The sequence below is a fragment of the Cydia amplana genome, chromosome 17 (genome assembly GCF_948474715.1).
Source record: "Cydia amplana chromosome 17, ilCydAmpl1.1, whole genome shotgun sequence".
NCBI lineage: Eukaryota > Metazoa > Arthropoda > Insecta > Lepidoptera > Tortricidae > Cydia > Cydia amplana.
Genome location: NC_086085.1, coordinates 8011122 through 8028954, shown reverse-complemented (window position 1 = coordinate 8028954; position 17833 = coordinate 8011122). Strand labels below are relative to the sequence as shown.

At 45.2% G+C, this 17833-nt stretch overlaps 1 protein-coding gene across 1 annotated transcript in view; it reads left to right on the top strand.

Annotated features, from left to right (window-relative positions):
- The window catches only part of LOC134655784 (myosin-I heavy chain), a 104680-nt gene that overhangs the window by 79958 nt on the left and 6889 nt on the right, over positions 1-17833 (top strand). The window contains exons 19-33 of the mRNA XM_063511244.1: positions 1499-1910; positions 2503-2656; positions 3406-3634; positions 4277-4454; positions 4806-4960; positions 5128-5256; positions 5347-5586; positions 6247-6482; positions 7625-7763; positions 8162-8338; positions 9579-9726; positions 10588-10759; positions 11635-11871; positions 12736-12904; positions 16205-16390. Of these exons, the coding sequence (XP_063367314.1) occupies positions 1499-1910; positions 2503-2656; positions 3406-3634; positions 4277-4454; positions 4806-4960; positions 5128-5256; positions 5347-5586; positions 6247-6482; positions 7625-7763; positions 8162-8338; positions 9579-9726; positions 10588-10759; positions 11635-11871; positions 12736-12904; positions 16205-16390 (2961 nt within the window). The remainder of the gene's footprint in view (positions 1-1498; positions 1911-2502; positions 2657-3405; positions 3635-4276; positions 4455-4805; positions 4961-5127; positions 5257-5346; positions 5587-6246; positions 6483-7624; positions 7764-8161; positions 8339-9578; positions 9727-10587; positions 10760-11634; positions 11872-12735; positions 12905-16204; positions 16391-17833) is intronic.

Below are 17833 nucleotides of genomic sequence, written 5' to 3'. Positions count from 1 at the left end.
TAGCGGTGACGCCATTTTGGAATAAATGACACGAGATTTGAATAAATGATTCCGTACTACGATTATTTTCCTTGTCTGATGATATTTCATCCTCCAAGTGAATTATAGATGATCAAGCAAATCTTGTCAGTAGGAAAAGGCGCGAAATTCAAATTTTCTATGGGACGTTATCCCATCGCGCCTACATTTTTCAAATTTGCCGCTTTGACCTTGGTGGATGACGGTGTGTTATGACGCCGTGGTACTTTCCACATGTCGCCACCGTAAAGACGGCCGTCTTTTGCAGCCGCTATATGACGGCCGTCATATGACGGCACCGTTTTCGGAGGAATCCAAAGCTTTAAGCCCTTGCTACACGGTCGCCGACAAGCCGTCTGACCTTGGTCAGTTTTGGTCAAATTTTGTTGGAAACAACTGTCTACACGGCCAAGGCCACGCGGTCTGAAGACTTGTCGGCGACCACACGGTCGCTACACAGCAAGGGCTTTAGTGTAAAGGCCTGAGTGGACGCTCGAGTTGGGCGTGCAGCGGGGCGGGGCGTGCGGCGTGCATGTTAAACAAATGCAAACGTGTAGGAGCGGCCTTAGTGCACGCTGCTCAAATCACTTGTGAGCCCGACGCCCCGCTGCACGCCCCGCCGAACGCTCCGCTTCGAGCGTCCACTCAGGCCTTACACTTAATTAAACAACTGGAGCGGTACTTCAATCCGGAACCCTCGACATAACTTCACAGCTCTGACAAAAGAGGATTGGTTATATAATATTTATCTGCCTAACCTTCGTCGCCGTCGTAAGCGACACTTGTTTACGCGTACTGTCCTTGGAAAGTTCAAACAGTCACTGTGATGTTTAGGTAGGTACTGTAGGGAATTGTAGTGTTAATAATTTGGTTTCTAAAAAAAGCTAAGAAACATCTCATTATAAACCATAGAGAAAAAAATACATAGAGTGCTCACTCCATATATCAGTTTTAGTACCTACCAAAAAGACTATTAGCATCTAGCATCGAGTAGCGGAACTATCAGTACTGCTACTTGACAATAGATGTAGCACCGACCGGAAAGTCTTATGCTGTTGAGATAAGACTTTCCGGTCGGTGCTACATCTATTGTCAAGTAGCAGTACTTATAGTTCCGCTACTCGATGCTAGATGTAGACACTGAAATTAATAGTCTGAACTAAAGTATGGAGTGAGCACTCTTGTCTTACTATATTTCTCTATGTTATAAACAGATGACGCTAAAGGGAATCACTCCTGATTAATTTATCCCAGGGATCGGATACCGGTATTTTTTGTATGGGAACGGAAATGGTATTTTTTCGTTCTTTGCTAATTACTTCATTTCTAATTGGGCAATCTAATAATACGAAGTCGTAACCTAAAAACACAACTGAGACCTACATTTCGAGTATAAAATAATTCGAAAAATATGGTTATTTCTAAGTTTTTGCAAAAAACCGGTTCCGATCCCTGATTTATCCTACATTTATTCCTATAGCTGGAACATGTCCTCGCTGCCGAGATGAACGAGCTAAGCAAATCCACGAAAGAAGCCCAGCGCAAACCGGACGGCGCGCCTTCAGACGCCATACCACCCCCGCCCTCTTCCCTTCCCCTCACATCCATCCTCCAACCGTCCACCCCCGTATCCAGCAGCAACGGCACCGTCATGACTGCCTCTATGAACGGCACATGTAACGCGATGACGTCATCGATGAACGGGCTCATGTCGACGTCGATAAACGGCGTGATGACGTCATCGAGCGGGAGCGACGTGCTGTCGGCGAGCCTGCCGCCGCCGCCGCCGCCGGCCGAGCCGGTGCCGGAGTCGCCGGTGTTCCCGCCGCCGCCGCTGTGCACGCTGCCCGAGCCGGCTGGACCACCGCCGCCGCCGCCACCGCCAGGCAAAGGTATGTGGACCTCAAGGCTTACAAAATTTCGATTCGTCATCATTCATAATTTAATTTTTTTTTAATTATTTTTAATTTAAAAATTATTTAATCTTAATACCATTCCAATTAGCTGACCAAGGGCGGGTTTAAATTCAGCAATCTGTACCCGCACCTTTTTCATTACTTACACAATTTGTTGCACAATGTTTAGATAAATACTTACCTACATACTTCATATACCTAAGATGGACTAATTACCTACCTAACCCTTATATTATACCTAAGAACTGATGTAAAAAGTAATGAAATAAATGCATTTGTATTTGTATCATTCGTTGGATTGGATGGATTTGATCTTAAATTTCCATTCAAAACCTGTGAATAGCAGTTGTCCGACATCGGATCAAGAACAAATCCATTTAATCACTATTCGACAAACTATGCATTCTTGTGGTACACTTTGCGGAAAAACTATCGCACTGATAGGTTTGAAATTTAACATAGTAATTTAAATTCATGTCTAGATGTGTTGTCACATTTTTCAACATTAACCGGTGCACTAAATTTTAAAGTATTCTTCTTCGCCTATTAATCTTTCAATTTCTTGTAGACACAACTCCACCGGAACTCACAAACGGCGTAATACCGAACGGGAAACTCTCAGTACTGAACGGCAAAGAACCAATATACGAGGCAGTCATACCGCGACCGAACGCCGAGCCCGAGCCAGCGCCGCCGCCACCTATGCTACCGCCAGAGAATGGGTAAGTAACTAAGCATTTATTCGTTATTATAGCTGTATAATGGTGCTGCTAGCTAATAATTAAAGATAGGCTTCAGCAGCCTATTGATACGAAAATGAGGCATCGCAGAAAACACCGGCGTCTCTCTTCAGATTGCGTGACTTACGGCTAGAAGGTTTCCAATGTGTTCTACTCTAAGTATGCCAAGACCCTTTTATAATGACAAGCTACATACATTGTCTCGCAGAGCATGGAAGTAAACAAGTTAGAGTCGTCACGAGCACTTTTTTAGGCACAGCTTGCATGCAAGCAAGCGCTTCTGACTTCAAAAAGGCACGGGTTGGCTTTGTTGACTTCAACACTAAGTAGCGTTTGCGTAAGTACCTTTTTGTAGGTAAAAAAGAAATAAGACGTGGATGTCGTGTCGTGCCAGGTGGTGCTGCAGGTGTCGCGCTGCCCTCGCTGAGGCACGAAGAAACCTCGAAAAGACTGGCAAATAAAAAAATGTGGTAAATAGTTTGCTTTCTCTTCTGCGTTGTGAGTCACCGATTCAAGTTGTAGCAGTAGAGGAAGTAAGGGAAGGCAGAACGCCTCACCTGATTTATCTAGGGAACAAAACGTTTTACTAACAGAAAGGTACGAAACCAGTTGGCTCCTAACTCAGCGTCACTTATCACTAAAATTGGTCTACTTAATTCACTCAGGAGTCATGTTAATTTTAATGTTTTACTGAAGTTACGCTCTGTACAAAGACACATATTTTTCCGTAGTTTCTCAACGCGTGAGCCTGAACCTGAACCTGCGGCGCCACTGCCGCCGTTGCCCGTTCAAAAGACGCCCCAGCCCAAACCGCCGAACATCATGACGAGCAGCGTGACGTCACAGAAGCTCCCGCCCTCTATGACGAGCAGTATGACGTCACGCAAGTCGGCCACGCCGCCGCCCGTGCCCATGGACACCTGCATTAGCCCGCCGAACATGATGAACGGGGATACTAATGTAAGTTTGTGCGGTTTTATTAAATAATTCAGTTGTGGGTGGCGAAGGCCAAACTTTGCTTAGGTCACAGACAATCCAACCTCTAGACATAGCATAGTCGCGCTACCCCCTCTGCCACACATACGTTAGCGTTACTCCATCTTCGAGTCAATCCCGTGCCGTGATTGGTCCGTGTCTTTGAACGGACCAATCACGGCACGGGATTCGCTCACGTCGTCCCCCCGCACCCCCGTATTTTTGGCATCATCGGTTTCATGAAAGAATTGACCTAAGCTCAGTCTAGAGGTTGGATTGTCAGTGACTTAGGTATAGTTCCGATATCAGAAAATAATGTTTTCGGGCTTGTTTCATCTAACATCAAATTCAAACGACAAAAACAGGTTTTCAGCGTCTATACACAGTGTTTTTTTTTAATAGGACAGTAGGAAATCCGAAACGATTGAAGATCCATAGATGAAAACTGTCTTGAGTTAAAAAAACTCTGTATTATGTTTATACTTATCTTATTATCCAAAACTTCGGGATTATTGAGTCGATTTTGATGAATAATGAGTTAGATTATATTTATAAAGAATTTCAGAAATGTGAAGAATTTGTCAAAAAAACCGTAGTCAAGTTAGTACTCTATTTCCATGTGTACAGAGCACAGAACGCAACGCGCGTCGCAAGGAGCGCGTTGAGCGTCGTCTCCACCAGATGGAGGCGGCCGCCAGCCCGCCCGCCTCCGCGGCCCCCCCCACCACCCCGCCCGCGGACGCCACAAATGACCTTAGCGAGTTCGCTAAGCTGTACTTCAATGACCACCCCAGGTCGCCTGAAGGTAAGAATATTGTCATTTTGACGTGACGTGCCGTTTTAAGAACCACTCAAACAACAAAAAAGCTGTGCTGACATATTAAGGGCTCATTTAGACGGCGCGCGAACTCGTATACGATTTTAGTTACATTGCGAACCATTGAGGTGACATCAATTCAGCCGACCGATCAAATGACGCAATGTAATGAAACTCGCATGCGAGTTCTCGCACCGTCTAAATGAGCCCTAATTCAGGAAGTTTATAGCGTATGCATGCACAGAAATGACAAGGGGGTGTATTTTAATAAAAAGTGAATAAATATAATCTTAGGGTTAGGGGTTAATAGTTTTGAGAGTAATATCCCTTTCTATTCAGGTACAATAATAGCAACGCTCACACGCAAGAGCAAATCCATGGAGCTGCTAACCAAAGAGGAAATGATAACGTATCACAAGGGAAACAACATACCCACCTCACACATACAACTGCACGACCCGGACAGTGTTACGGCTGCCGTCAATATATTCCGGGTAAGTATTACGTGCATTGCAATTTGAATCTTGTTGTTGTAATATACGGTCTAAATTTTATTACTCAAAGTATGTTGTGCTTACTTCACTAAGTCACATTGTAAATTGAATCGTATCTCTATGAGTCTAAGTTGAAAAATGTAATAACTAATAATGTTGTCTTTCAGGATTTGTGTCGGTATATGAGAGGAGAGCTGACCGCGGATAAGGAGACACAGGTGATCCAAGCTTTGATTGGCAAAGGGTTGGAACGGGAAGAGTTGAGGGACGAAATATTGGTGCAGTGCGTCAGACAGGTAAGATCGTCTAATGAAAATCGTAATTTTAATTTTCGAATATCACCTAACTGTAAATACGATTAAAAGCATTGACTTATTTTCAACCAGATAACCGAATGCCCCGTCGAAGAGTGGGCCGAGCGAGTATGGCTGATCCTGTGCCTGTGCGCCGTTGCTTGGCAACCGTCTCGCGGTCTCTCGCGTTACTACTGCGCGTGGTTGCGACAGAGAGCGCGAGTCTCCCCGTCAGCGCCTGCGGCCCGGGCGGCGCATTGCGCGCAGTGGTGTCTTGATAACTGTCGAGGCGCCGCGCCGAGGTTGCTCCCGCCTAGCACTGTTGAGATCGCGGTAAGTACTAAAACTAACTCTTCGAACATTGCATAGTAAACCGTTTCCCTTTCAAGTCTTACTTATCATCCGAAACCACCCATATTTATTTCATCATCTTCCTCGCGTTGTCCCGGCGTAGAAGTAAGCTTGTGGTACCAAATCCGGCACTTTTAGCGGTAATAATTTGAAGTCAATTATATGTATTGACCATGCTACATTAGATAATTCAACAATTATTAAGAATTAAAGAGCCTGATAAAAACTGCACGCTTGCTTCTGTAGAGTTCTTCCTATGCTAAAAAAAACGAACTATAGGGGTCCGCTGGGCAACTCATCCCAAAAATTGGCGAAGGCACTAGCTTTTACGAAAGCGACTGCCATCTGACCTTCCAACCCAGAGGGTAAACTAGGCCTTATTGGGATTAGTCCGGTTTCCTCGCGATGTTTTCCTTCACCGAAAAGCGCCTGCTAAATATCAAATGATATTTCGTACATAAGTTCCGAAAAACTCATTGGTACGAGCCGGGGTTTGAACACTTTGAACCCGCGACCTCCGGATTACAATTCGCACGCTCTTACCTCTAGACCACCAGCGCTCCCACCTCACATATTTATTTAGTACAATATAATTATAATTGACACGCAACAAGACTGATCTGATGATTATCTTGTAATCAGGCGATGCGACGTCTCGGCACGATAGTCTGCCGCTTTTTCTTCCTCGACGGGCGCACTAAAGCCATCGACGTGCACCCGGCCGACACCGCAGCGGCGGCGGCCGCACGTCTCGCCGACAAGCTGGGCCTATCGCCGCATTCAAGGGCTGGCTGGGCCGTGTACCAACAGCGAGGGAATCGGGAGGAGCACGTGCGCGCCACGCACTATCTATACGACGTCATCGCTGCTTGGGAGATGTGAGTACAAGTGCTATCAAACCATATAAAGTGCAGATAGGCTTTGAGTAGGTACAGTGGGCCAAGAAAGTGGTCTACCAGTTTTGACAAGTTTCTGCGAGATCTAACGATCGCTAAGGTTGACAATGACGTACAGTTACCGTACGTGTGTCGACCTTGTTGTCTCATGACGTTCAAACGAACCTCCACCGTAGGGTGGTAGACCACTTTCTTGGCCCACTGTACTTCTAGACTCCGACCACGCTATGTTTGCATAGACTTGGCTGTGACGATACATACTCGTATACCGTAGGAGTGCCATACTTGACGTAGCACTTGACATAAAAGCGTATCGTAGCGGTCAGACGCTATCGTTGTCCAATTTGCTGTCGGACAAACGTTTTCGTCGTTCGTTCTTTCCTTCGTTGGTCGCTGTCGCGCATTTCAAAGCTAATAGGGATGATGACACATGTTGAATTTTATAACAAAATCTAGTAAAATAGATAGCAAACGAGCAATTTATCACAATAATGTGGATATTAAAATAAAATATTGAAAAATTACAAAAATACAGGACCTGAAAGTTTCAAAATTTAAGTTTTTTTTAACTTCCAAAAACGATAAAAGTAAGGGTACCATTCGATTCCTTACATTTCATCCAAAAAAATATTGTATAGCAACATTAGCAACTATATACATAAACGCAATATTTCACCGACAAAAACGCAATTTTCTTGTTTTCTCCATACTACAAGATGGGCGATGACGTCACGGCCCCTGGCCGTTTTGTATAGGGCGTTTCGCGAGTGAAGTGCGACTGTCGGCCTTTGACTACAATTTCTGACTTTTGTGTTACTTTAATGCAATGGGTCCCATATAGACATTTGATCCTAAAAACAAACCCGATCGATTGATACCATAAAAAAAATTAGTCATGTAGCCTATTACATCGTGATTCAAGGTATTAATATAGCGTCAAGGTATTCATAAGATACCTTGACACCAAGCTGAGTGCAAACCTTTTCAGTGACGTTTTAAACCGTTTTTGTGACATGTGTTTGTAAAATGTTGTTGTATAAGCGTCCTGAATAAATCTTATTCTATTCTATTCAGAGTTTACCTGAATTTGTATAATATAATATCGGTATTGTTTTGTTTCGTAGGCAACAAGGCCCCGGCGGCGGGTCCGCAGACAACCGCTTCGTGTTCAAGCGGCGGTTGTTCCGCGGCGGGCGCGAGCTGCCGCACGACCCCGTCGAGGTGGCCCTGCTCTACGCCCAGGCCGTGCATAGTGTCGTCAAGGTATACGTTCATTTACAAAGTTCTTTTTGAGCAAAATGTACTTGCAAACATGTAATTTGTGTCTACTAAATGAGTTGGAATCATAGTGACTGATCATAGGTGTGCGCATTAAATGCTGACCTTTTTATACATATTTTGTATGATAGATATACTAGAAATAGGTGCCTAACTATCAATTGTATTTTTTTGTTTAAAATTCAATGAATATTTGTTATATTTTATTTGTACACTTATGAATTGTCAAAAGTGCTTCTTTTTAAGCCTACTTGAATATATATTTTTTTAAGATTGAAAAGCTAATTTGAAAAAAAAAACGCGGCATATGAGAGGTTTGAGGTGGAGACCCTAGTATGTCAACTGTAAGTATATCACTCGGTTACACGTTTGTTTGTATGCAGATGGACGAGTTCCCGGTATCGGAGAAGGTGGCGCTGCAGCTGGCGGGGCTGCAGGCGCAGGTGTCGCTGGGCGAGCCGCCGCCGAGCCCGCCGCCGCCGCACACGCGCGCCTACTACGCGCACCCCGACCAGTTCCTGCCGCAGCGCGTCGCGCGCGCACGTCCGCAGCACCAGTGGGTGAGTGACCAGTGTCGGAGAAGGTGGCGCTGCAGCTGGCGGGGCTGCAGGCGCAGGTGTCGCTGGGCGAGCCGCCGCCGAGCCCGCCGCCGCCGCACACGCGCGCCTACTACGCGCACCCCGACCAGTTCCTGCCGCAGCGCGTCGCGCGCGCACGTCCGCAGCACCAGTGGGTGAGTGTGACCAGTGTCGGAGAAGGTGGCGCTGCAGCTGGCGGGGCTGCAGGCGCAGGTGTCGCTGGGCGAGCCGCCGCCGAGCCCGCCGCCGCCGCACACGCGCGCCTACTACGCGCACCCCGACCAGTTCCTGCCGCAGCGCGTCGCGCGCGCACGTCCGCAGCACCAGTGGGTGAGTGTGACCAGTGTCGGAGAAGGTGGCGCTGCAGCTGGCGGGGCTGCAGGCGCAGGTGTCGCTGGGCGAGCCGCCGCCGAGCCCGCCGCCGCCGCACACGCGCGCCTACTACGCGCACCCCGACCAGTTCCTGCCGCAGCGCGTCGCGCGCGCACGTCCGCAGCACCAGTGGGTGAGTGTGACCAGTGTCGGAGAAGGTGGCGCTGCAGCTGGCGGGGCTGCAGGCGCAGGTGTCGCTGGGCGAGCCGCCGCCGAGCCCGCCGCCGCCGCACACGCGCGCCTACTACGCGCACCCCGACCAGTTTCTGCCGCAGCGCGTCGCGCGCGCACGTCCACAGCACCAGTGGGTGAGTTGCGCCGAGACCGAACAATGTCACTACCAAGGGAACAGGTAGACACTCAGCGAGCGAAGTTTCGTAGCTGGTTCCGCGATAACGTTAACATGAAGCGAAATCGGAAAAAAACTGTTATTACTTGCGGTGTAGATTAGATTTTTTAGATTTAATTTTTTCATGTATCTGTTTTTTTTTAATAATATTATTATAGTTTTTTTATGTAATTCGACATTAAGAGACCTTATACATCTCTAAGTAATTGTAATACGTTAATTTGATTTGGTAGTTGCTGTTAGTTGTATTTTATAATTGTTGATGTATTATTATTAGTTTTTTTCTTGTATGTAAATTCAATGTTGACGTGTAAAAGTGCCCTTGTGGCCTATTTGCTGAATAAATGTTGAAGTTTGAAGGTAGCTGAATGATCTGGCCTCTGAAATTCGGAATTCACCAGACTCCGCACGAATTCCGAAAAACATGGTTCACCCATGGGTATGAAGTGTATTTAACGATATGTTATTATATATATATGACGTTTTCTATTTAACCAACAGGCTACAATTCTGGCTCAAGCGCACCGGCAGTTCGGCGCCGGGCGCGCGGAGCTGACAGCGAAGGCTCTGTACTTGTCCTGTGTTATGCAGTATCCACTCTACGGGGTCACTCTCTTCCCTGTAACGTACAAAGGATACTGGGCGCATGGTAAGTCTGATAATAAAACGATCCCTTCGTGTATAAAAAAAAAATAGAAAAATAATTTAATTCAGTCATTCCAAAATATATCGAAAGAGATTATTACATACTTAAATAAAACTGTAAAAAAAAAAAAATTAATTCAGAAAACAGGTTCCATAATTTGGTTAGTAACTCTTAACTCGGGTATAAAAACTAGAGATGCCCTGAATAGTGAATTTGGCCGAATACCGAATATTCGGCCCTCCTCTCGCCCGAATACCGAATATTCGGCGACAGAATATTCGGCATGACATGCGAACATTTTGAGTCACAATTATAATAAAAAAAAACTGTTCGCCAACAAAGCACAACGTTTGCTAAGATATATTTTTTGTTGAACAGAATTAATGAACGTAGTCAGAGTCAATCAAATCAGACCCATGATAACAATAAGATATTTTGGAATCAACAAATGCTCAAAAACGTGCCTTCGTATTTAACTATTTTCCAAGAATACATTTTAAATATTAAATATACCTAGTTTTTGGTTATTTTTTGTGTAATTTTTCCTTTTAGGTAGGTGCAACAGATATTCGGTATTCGGCCGAATAGTGGGCGACATCAGCCGAATAGTGGGCGACATCAGCCGAATACCGAATAGTTGCCGAATATTCGTGGCATCTCTAATAAAAACCCGTAAAAAAATTATCAGTATTAGAAAATACGTTTTCCGGGTTGTCTATGTCTATGTAAATTCACATCTACGTTCCAGTAGAAATGCGATAGAAGCATCCCCAAAGAAATCTCTACAGTGTCTAAAATGACTATTTGATAATAATTAACATATTTAACATACTATCAAGATCATTTACTACTATAACTACTCAGGTCCCAACGTACTCCTCGGAGTGGGCGCCGAAGGCGTCGTCCTAGTTCGTCCGTCGGACAAAGTGGCGCTCGCGGAGTACCCGTACAGCAACATCGCGGCGCTCGTCATGGACCCCGTCGACAACGGGCTCACCATCAGCCTCACGCACCACGGCCAGCACGACGGACACCGGTACCTATATCTCTACACGTTTTCATGTTTTGTCACATCGGACATGGGGCAGATGGAATGGTTCCCGCCGATCGAGCTTTGGCATCCTGATTTTGATCGTCTTAACCTTTTCCACGCCGTGTCAAACACAAAAGCTGTCACTCAGACGCCACATCATTGAAGTGTCAAAACTGAAGTTGAACTTTATGTATATGCACGTAGGTCGATGTCGCTCTGTGGTCTGTGACCGATTAATCGGTCTGTGGCGTCGAACCTACGTTGCGGATTTATCGGTCGTTGGCGTCCAAAAGGTTAAAAGTTCACCGTAGAAGTCGTTCAGAGAAGATGAGTCGAGATTAGAGATGCCCCGAATAGTGGTTTTGGCCGAATACCGAATATTCGGCCCCTCTCTCGGCTGAATACCGAATATTCGGCATAACATGCGAATATTTTGAGTCACTATTATTATGAACCTGATCGCTAACAAAGCTCAACGTTAGATGACGTTAGCTAAGATATATTTTTGTTGAACAGCATTAATGAATAGAGTCAAACAAAACAGACTCATGGTAAAAATAAAATGTTTTTTAAACAACAAATGCTCAAAAAAGAGTCTTCGTATTTAACAACTTTCTAAGAATACATTCTAAATATACCTACATAGTTTTTGGTTATTTTTATTCTGCAATTTTTCTTTTTAAGTAGGTGTAACAGATATTCGGTATTTGGCCGAATAGTAGGCAACATTCGGCCGAATACTGAATAGTTGCCGAATATTCGTGGCATCTCTAGTCGAGATTCCTTCTCGCTTCGGTCGACATCACACCATTCGAGATAAAACAATCCTCCCGGCTCGCTCTTTTCAACTAAATCTTTATAGGGAGTGTTTTGTTAAGGTGCATAGTCCTGGAGTCGACGCAGAAGAACGAGGCGGCGTGGCTGATGGCGGCGTACAGCCCGGTGCTGGGCAACGGGCTGGCGGACGAGCCGCCGCGCCGCGCCGCGCCGGCGCCCGAGCGCGCGCGCCTGGCCGCCGCGCTGCGCGCCGCGCGCCGCGCGCTCGTCGACGCTGGTGGCCTGCGCCGACCCACTGGACCCGACGCCGGGAACTTCCTCAGGAATACGCTTAGAAGGTCACCCAACAAAACTTACTCTATAGAGATAATGACACATGTCGAATTCTATAACAAAATCTATTAAAATAGATAGCAAACGAGCAATTTATCACAATAATGTGGATATTAAAATAAAATATTGAAAAATTACAAAATTACAGGACCTGAAAGTTTCAAAATTTAAGTTTTTTTTTAACTTCCACAAACGATAAAAGTAAGGGTACCATTCGATTCCTTAAATTTCATCCAAAAAAATGTTGTATAGCAACTATATACGTAAACGCAATATTCCACCGACAAAAACGCAATTTTCTTGTTTTGTCCATACTACAAGATGGGCGATGACGTCACGGCCTCCGGCCGTTTTGTATAGGGCGTTTCGCGAGTGAAGTGCGACTGTCGGCCTTTGACTACAATTTCCGACTTTTGTGTCACTTTAATGCAATGGGTCCCATATAGACATTTGATCCTAAAAACAAACCCGATCGATTGATACCATAAAAAAAAATTAGTCATGTAGCATATTCAATATTGTTCATATCAATTTTATGGTCGTGAAAGACAGTTTATGTAGTTTCTCCTCATACATACAAATATTTTGTTGACGACCGGTCTGGCCTAGTGGGTAGTGACCCTGCTTGTGAAGCCGCGGTCCTGGGTTCGAATCTCAGTAAGGGCATTTATTTGTGTGATAAGCACAGATATTTGTTCATGGTTGTTTTCTATGTATTTAAGTATTTGTATATTATATATATCGTTGTCTGAGTACCCACAACACAAGCTTTCTTGAGCTTACCGTGGGGCTTAGTCAATTTGTGTAATAAAGTCCTATAATATTTATTTATTTTATTTATTTATCTAATGCACCCATATTGTTTGCAGACTGAGCAAGCACCGCCTGGAGCGCGTGCGGCTGGACATGGCCGCGGAGACGCAGGGCGAGTGCTACAAAGGCTTCCCGGCCGGCTTCTGGTGCTGGTCGCGCACCCTCCCGCACAGCCTCACCAAGCTCAACGAGGCCGAGGAGGTGGCCGCCATGCAGATATTCAAGGTGACTCACGCAGAAGTTCAAATTACAATACGTGTAAGGCCTAAGTGGACGCTCGAGTTGGGCGTGCAGCCTCACCAAGCTCAACGAGGCCGAGGAGGTGGCCGCCATGCAGATATTCAAGGTGACTCACGCAGAAGTTCAAATTACAATACGTGTAAGGCCTAAGTGGACGCTCGAGTTGGGCGTGCAGCCTCACCAAGCTCAACGAGGCCGAGGAGGTGGCCGCCATGCAGATATTCAAGGTGACTCACGCAGAAGTTCAAATTACAATACGTGTAAGGCCTGAGTGGACGCTCGAGTTGGGCGTGCAGCCTCACCAAGCTCAACGAGGCCGAGGAGGTGGCCGCCATGCAGATATTCAAGGTGACTCACGCTAAAGTTCAAATTACAATACGTGTAAGGCCTGAGTGGACGCTCGAGTTGGGCGTGCAGCCTCACCAAGCTCAACGAGGCCGAGGAGGTGGCCGCCATGCAGATATTCAAGGTGACTCACGCAGAAGTTCAAATTACAATACGTGTAAGGCCTAAGTGGACGCTCGAGTTGGGCGTGCAGCCTCACCAAGCTCAACGAGGCCGAGGACGTGGCCGCCATGCAGATATTCAAGGTGACTCACGCTAAAGTTCAAATTACAATACGTGTAAGGCTTCGTTCACACGGCATTGTCCTGCACGTTTTTTTGCAGTATACGTCTTGACGGATAAATAGTGGCACATATTTTGTGCATAGAACCATTTACACGGCGTTTGTACTGCAAAAAAAGTACATTCTTTATACGTTTAAACGGATACTCACCGGACTTGTCAAGCAAATCGAATGAACTTTAACGTATTCGGTTTGCAGTGGCGAGTTGTATAGTTCTGTTTCATTCACACGGCACAATTTTATACGTTTTTTAACGAACAAGCGTCTATAGTACTCGAGCGTTTTTCGGAGGGATCACACGTATTTTGTTTGGAATTTCGAGGTTATTTCAAAATGGTTGACGAATCTTTTATAGATAACGAATTATTAAGTAATTTAGTGGAACAAAACTATCTATCTTTTATAGACATCCGAAATAAATTTAAAAACATTGTTTCATCATTCCTAAGTTTAGCGTACCTACATTTTAAAAATTTTTATTACGCACATATATTTCATTTATGGGATGTAGCCAAACCTTCTATTTTGTCGGCGGCGAAACCGTTATCGCCATCGATAACAAAATAAAAGTACGATGAAGCGTGAATCCATCTCAGACGTCTGCCCACTGCGACAACTGCGTGAAAACTGTCGCTATTCGGCATGAAAACGGTTTTTAAACGAATTAAAATCTACCGTGTGAACACCCGACTGGTTGTACGTTTAAAATCGAATACGTGAAAAAACGTGCAGGACGTTGCCGTGTGAACCTAGCCTAAGGCTTAAACGCTCGAGTTGGGCGTGCAGCGGGGCGGGGCGCGCGGCGTGCATCTTAAGCCGGCCACACACACTAGGTTATAACCGATGGTTATGCCTGCACAGTTTACTTGTGCAGGCATAACTGAACGTGTGTATGACATGACTCCTTGCCTGCGCAAGCAAACTCCTTGCCTGCGCAAGCAAAATTGAAAATATCAAAATTTATATTTTTTGCCTGTCGGTTGTGCTTGCGCACTTCGCTTGCGCAGGCATAACTGAACGTGTGTGGCTGGCAGGCTTGATAGGCTTCAGTTATCCAGTGATTGCCGAGGGGATAGGTCGCAAGTCACCGTGCAACAAAGTCGTCTCGCAAACGAAATGCAATTGTAGAGGATTTTTAGTAGATTTTTAGGGTTCCGTAACCAAAGGGTAAAACGGGACCCTATTACTAAGACTCCACTGTCCATCCGTCCGTCTGTCACTAGGCTGTATCTCATGAACTATGCTAGTTAGACTGTTGAAATGTTCACAGATGATCTATTTCTGTTGCCTCTAGTACAACAAACACTAAAAAACCGGCCAAGTGCGAGTCGGAGTGGGGCTCCCATGATTTTTTTTCCATTTTTATAGATAATGGTACGGTACCCTTCGTGCGTGAGTCCCACTCGCACTTGGCCAGTTTTATTATTTTTTAAGTGTGGAGTGGATTCATGGTTTGTATGCGTGTATGGCTGACGAAATATAAACCTAATAGCGATATTGCGTCGACGTCAACGACCGCTACCGGTGCCATGATGGTTTGAACTGAGAGTTTGTGCAGGTTTGTCGTTACGTGTGTGTGCCCTATGAAACTCGGTCGTGCCTGTTGGTTTTGCTTGCACAAGCAAAACCGACACGCAAAACCTAGTGTGTGTGGCCAGCTTTAAACAAATGCAAAGCAAACGTATAGTAGCGGTCTTAGTGCACGCTGCTCAAATCACTCGTGAGCCCAACGCCACGCTGCACGCCCCGCCGAACGCTCCGCTCCGAGCGTCCACTCAGGCCTTACACTAAGCAAGCATTGGATGGCGTCTAACGAGAACTTGCCAAAAAAACTGTAGTCATCCTAATCAATGCACGAGTGACGGACGAAGTTAAGACGATCGATCAAGCTAGACGCACCCGGCTCGATCTCTCGTCGTGCACAAATATTACGTAAAGTTACGATAACTTGTGTATCTAGAAGTACGTAGGAAGTCAAATCAGGTTTTCAGACCTCCTATTCAAAAAAAAGCTTTTTCTTCCCTGCTAGGAGGGATCAAAGTGGCACTTTTCCTCCCTGCTGGGAGGGATCAAAGTAACACTTTTCTATTCTAGCACACTATTTTTATAACTTAAATAATCTGCTTAAGCATCAAATTGTATGTCAACACTAAGTTTTTTTTTTATTTTCCTCATAGTTGACGTAAAATGCAGTATGTGTTACACGGTATCAAAATTATTTCGTCTTGGGCGTTAACACTTGAATCCCTCATTACGCTCAGGATTCTACTTTAGAATCCATCGCTTCATTCAGGATTCAATGTACGCCCTTGACGGAAATATATCATTTTGATCCCTTGTAACATAAACTACTATTACACTATGTATTGAATTAATGACAAAGTAATATAGGCCGTAGGCCAGATGGCGCTGGCAGCCACCGCAAGTAGATGCGTTCAGTTTTAGGAGGCCGTGCCGTACAGCTGCGATCGTGGCCCACAATAAATGGACTCGCCGGAAGATCAGCGCCGACTCTCGGGTCAGCATTATGCTGAGGCGAGCCCATTTCGTGGTAAACAATATGTAATTATGAATTTATAACCTTTATCATGTTACTTTTGTATGTTTAACTAGTTTATCACGAATAATAAATGATTTATAATATAAATTGTTCCCAGGATATAATGAGTCACGCAGGCCTGAACACCAACGATGGCAGCACCACCAGCCTGGCCAACAGCAACAGCGTGAGCAGCCAGGAGAGCGACAGCGACGACCGCGTGGCGCTCGCCCAGTCGCTGCTGCAGCGCTGCCTGCAGAAGGACACGCTGCTTAGCGAGCTGTACGTGCAGCTCATCAAGCAGGTATGTTTTATCATAGAAAAATAAGTAAGACAAGAGTGCTATCCATACATCAGTTCAGACTATTAATTTCAGTGTCTACATCTAGCATAGAGTAGCGGAGCTATCAGTACTGCTACTTGACAATAGATGTAGCACCGACCGGAAAGTCTTATCTCAACAGCATAAGACTTTCCGGTCGGTGCTACATCTATTGTCAAGTAGCAGTGCTGATAGTTCCGCTACTCGATGCTAGATGCTAATAGTCTTTTTGGTACTAAAACTGATGTATGGAGTGAGCACTCTATGTATTTTTTTCTCTATGGTTTTATTATGGAACTAGCGACCCGCCCCGGCTTCGCACGAGTTAACAAATTATACATAAACCTTCCTCTTGAATCACTCTATCTATTTAAAAAAAACGCATCAAAAACCGTTGCGTAGTTTTAAAGATCTAAGCATACATACAGACAGACAGACAGCGGGAAGCGACTTTGTTTTATACTATGTAGTGACAATTTGTGTCACATAAGGAAGTGGACAGATGATTTATCCCAACTTTACTAGCTAATCCATTTTATATCACACTGTCACAAAAGTGACATATCCAGACCTGGCGCATTTGTCACTAAAGCTTTGGTTTCCTCGGAAAGCGGTGCCGTCATATAGCGGCCGTCTCCATACAAATACTGCGACATCCATATTTAGCCGTATTATTTAGTATGGAGACGGCCGCTTTATGACGGCACCGCTATCCTAGGAAAACTGATCTTAACGCACCATTTACTAATCGCTCTCGCACTACATATGCCATTTCGCTACCTTTTGCACGCGAGCATGTCGTGATCTTATTGCAAATGATTTGCGAATAGAGTTATGCTTTGGTTTCCTCCGAAAGCGGTGCCGTCATATAGCGGCCGTCTCCATACAAATACTACGACATCCATATTTAGCCGTATTATTTAGTATGGAGACGGCCGCTATATGACGGCACCACTATCCTAGGAAAACCGATCTTTAACGCACCGTTTACTAATCGCTCTCGCACCACATACCTATGACATTTCGCTACCTTTTGCACGCGAGCATATAGCGATCTTATTGCAAATGATTTGCGAATAGAGTTAAAGGTTCATTTGGACGTAATATTACAAATACTCGTTTTACACTGTATTCGCGTGGAATAAAGCTTTGGTTTCCTCCGAAAGCGGTGCCGTCATATAGCGGCCGTCTCCATACAAATACTACGACATCCATATTTAGCCGGATTATTTTGTATGGAGACGGCCGCTATATGACGGCACCGCTATCCTAGGAAAACCGATCTTAAGGGCCAGTTGCACCAACCACATTTAGCGGACTGATCAACGTCAATCCGCAGTGTAGTATGAAACTTTCCATATTATAAAATTTAGCGAACGCTTTATCGGTGACAGACGGTTTGGTGCAACCGACCCTAAGACTTAA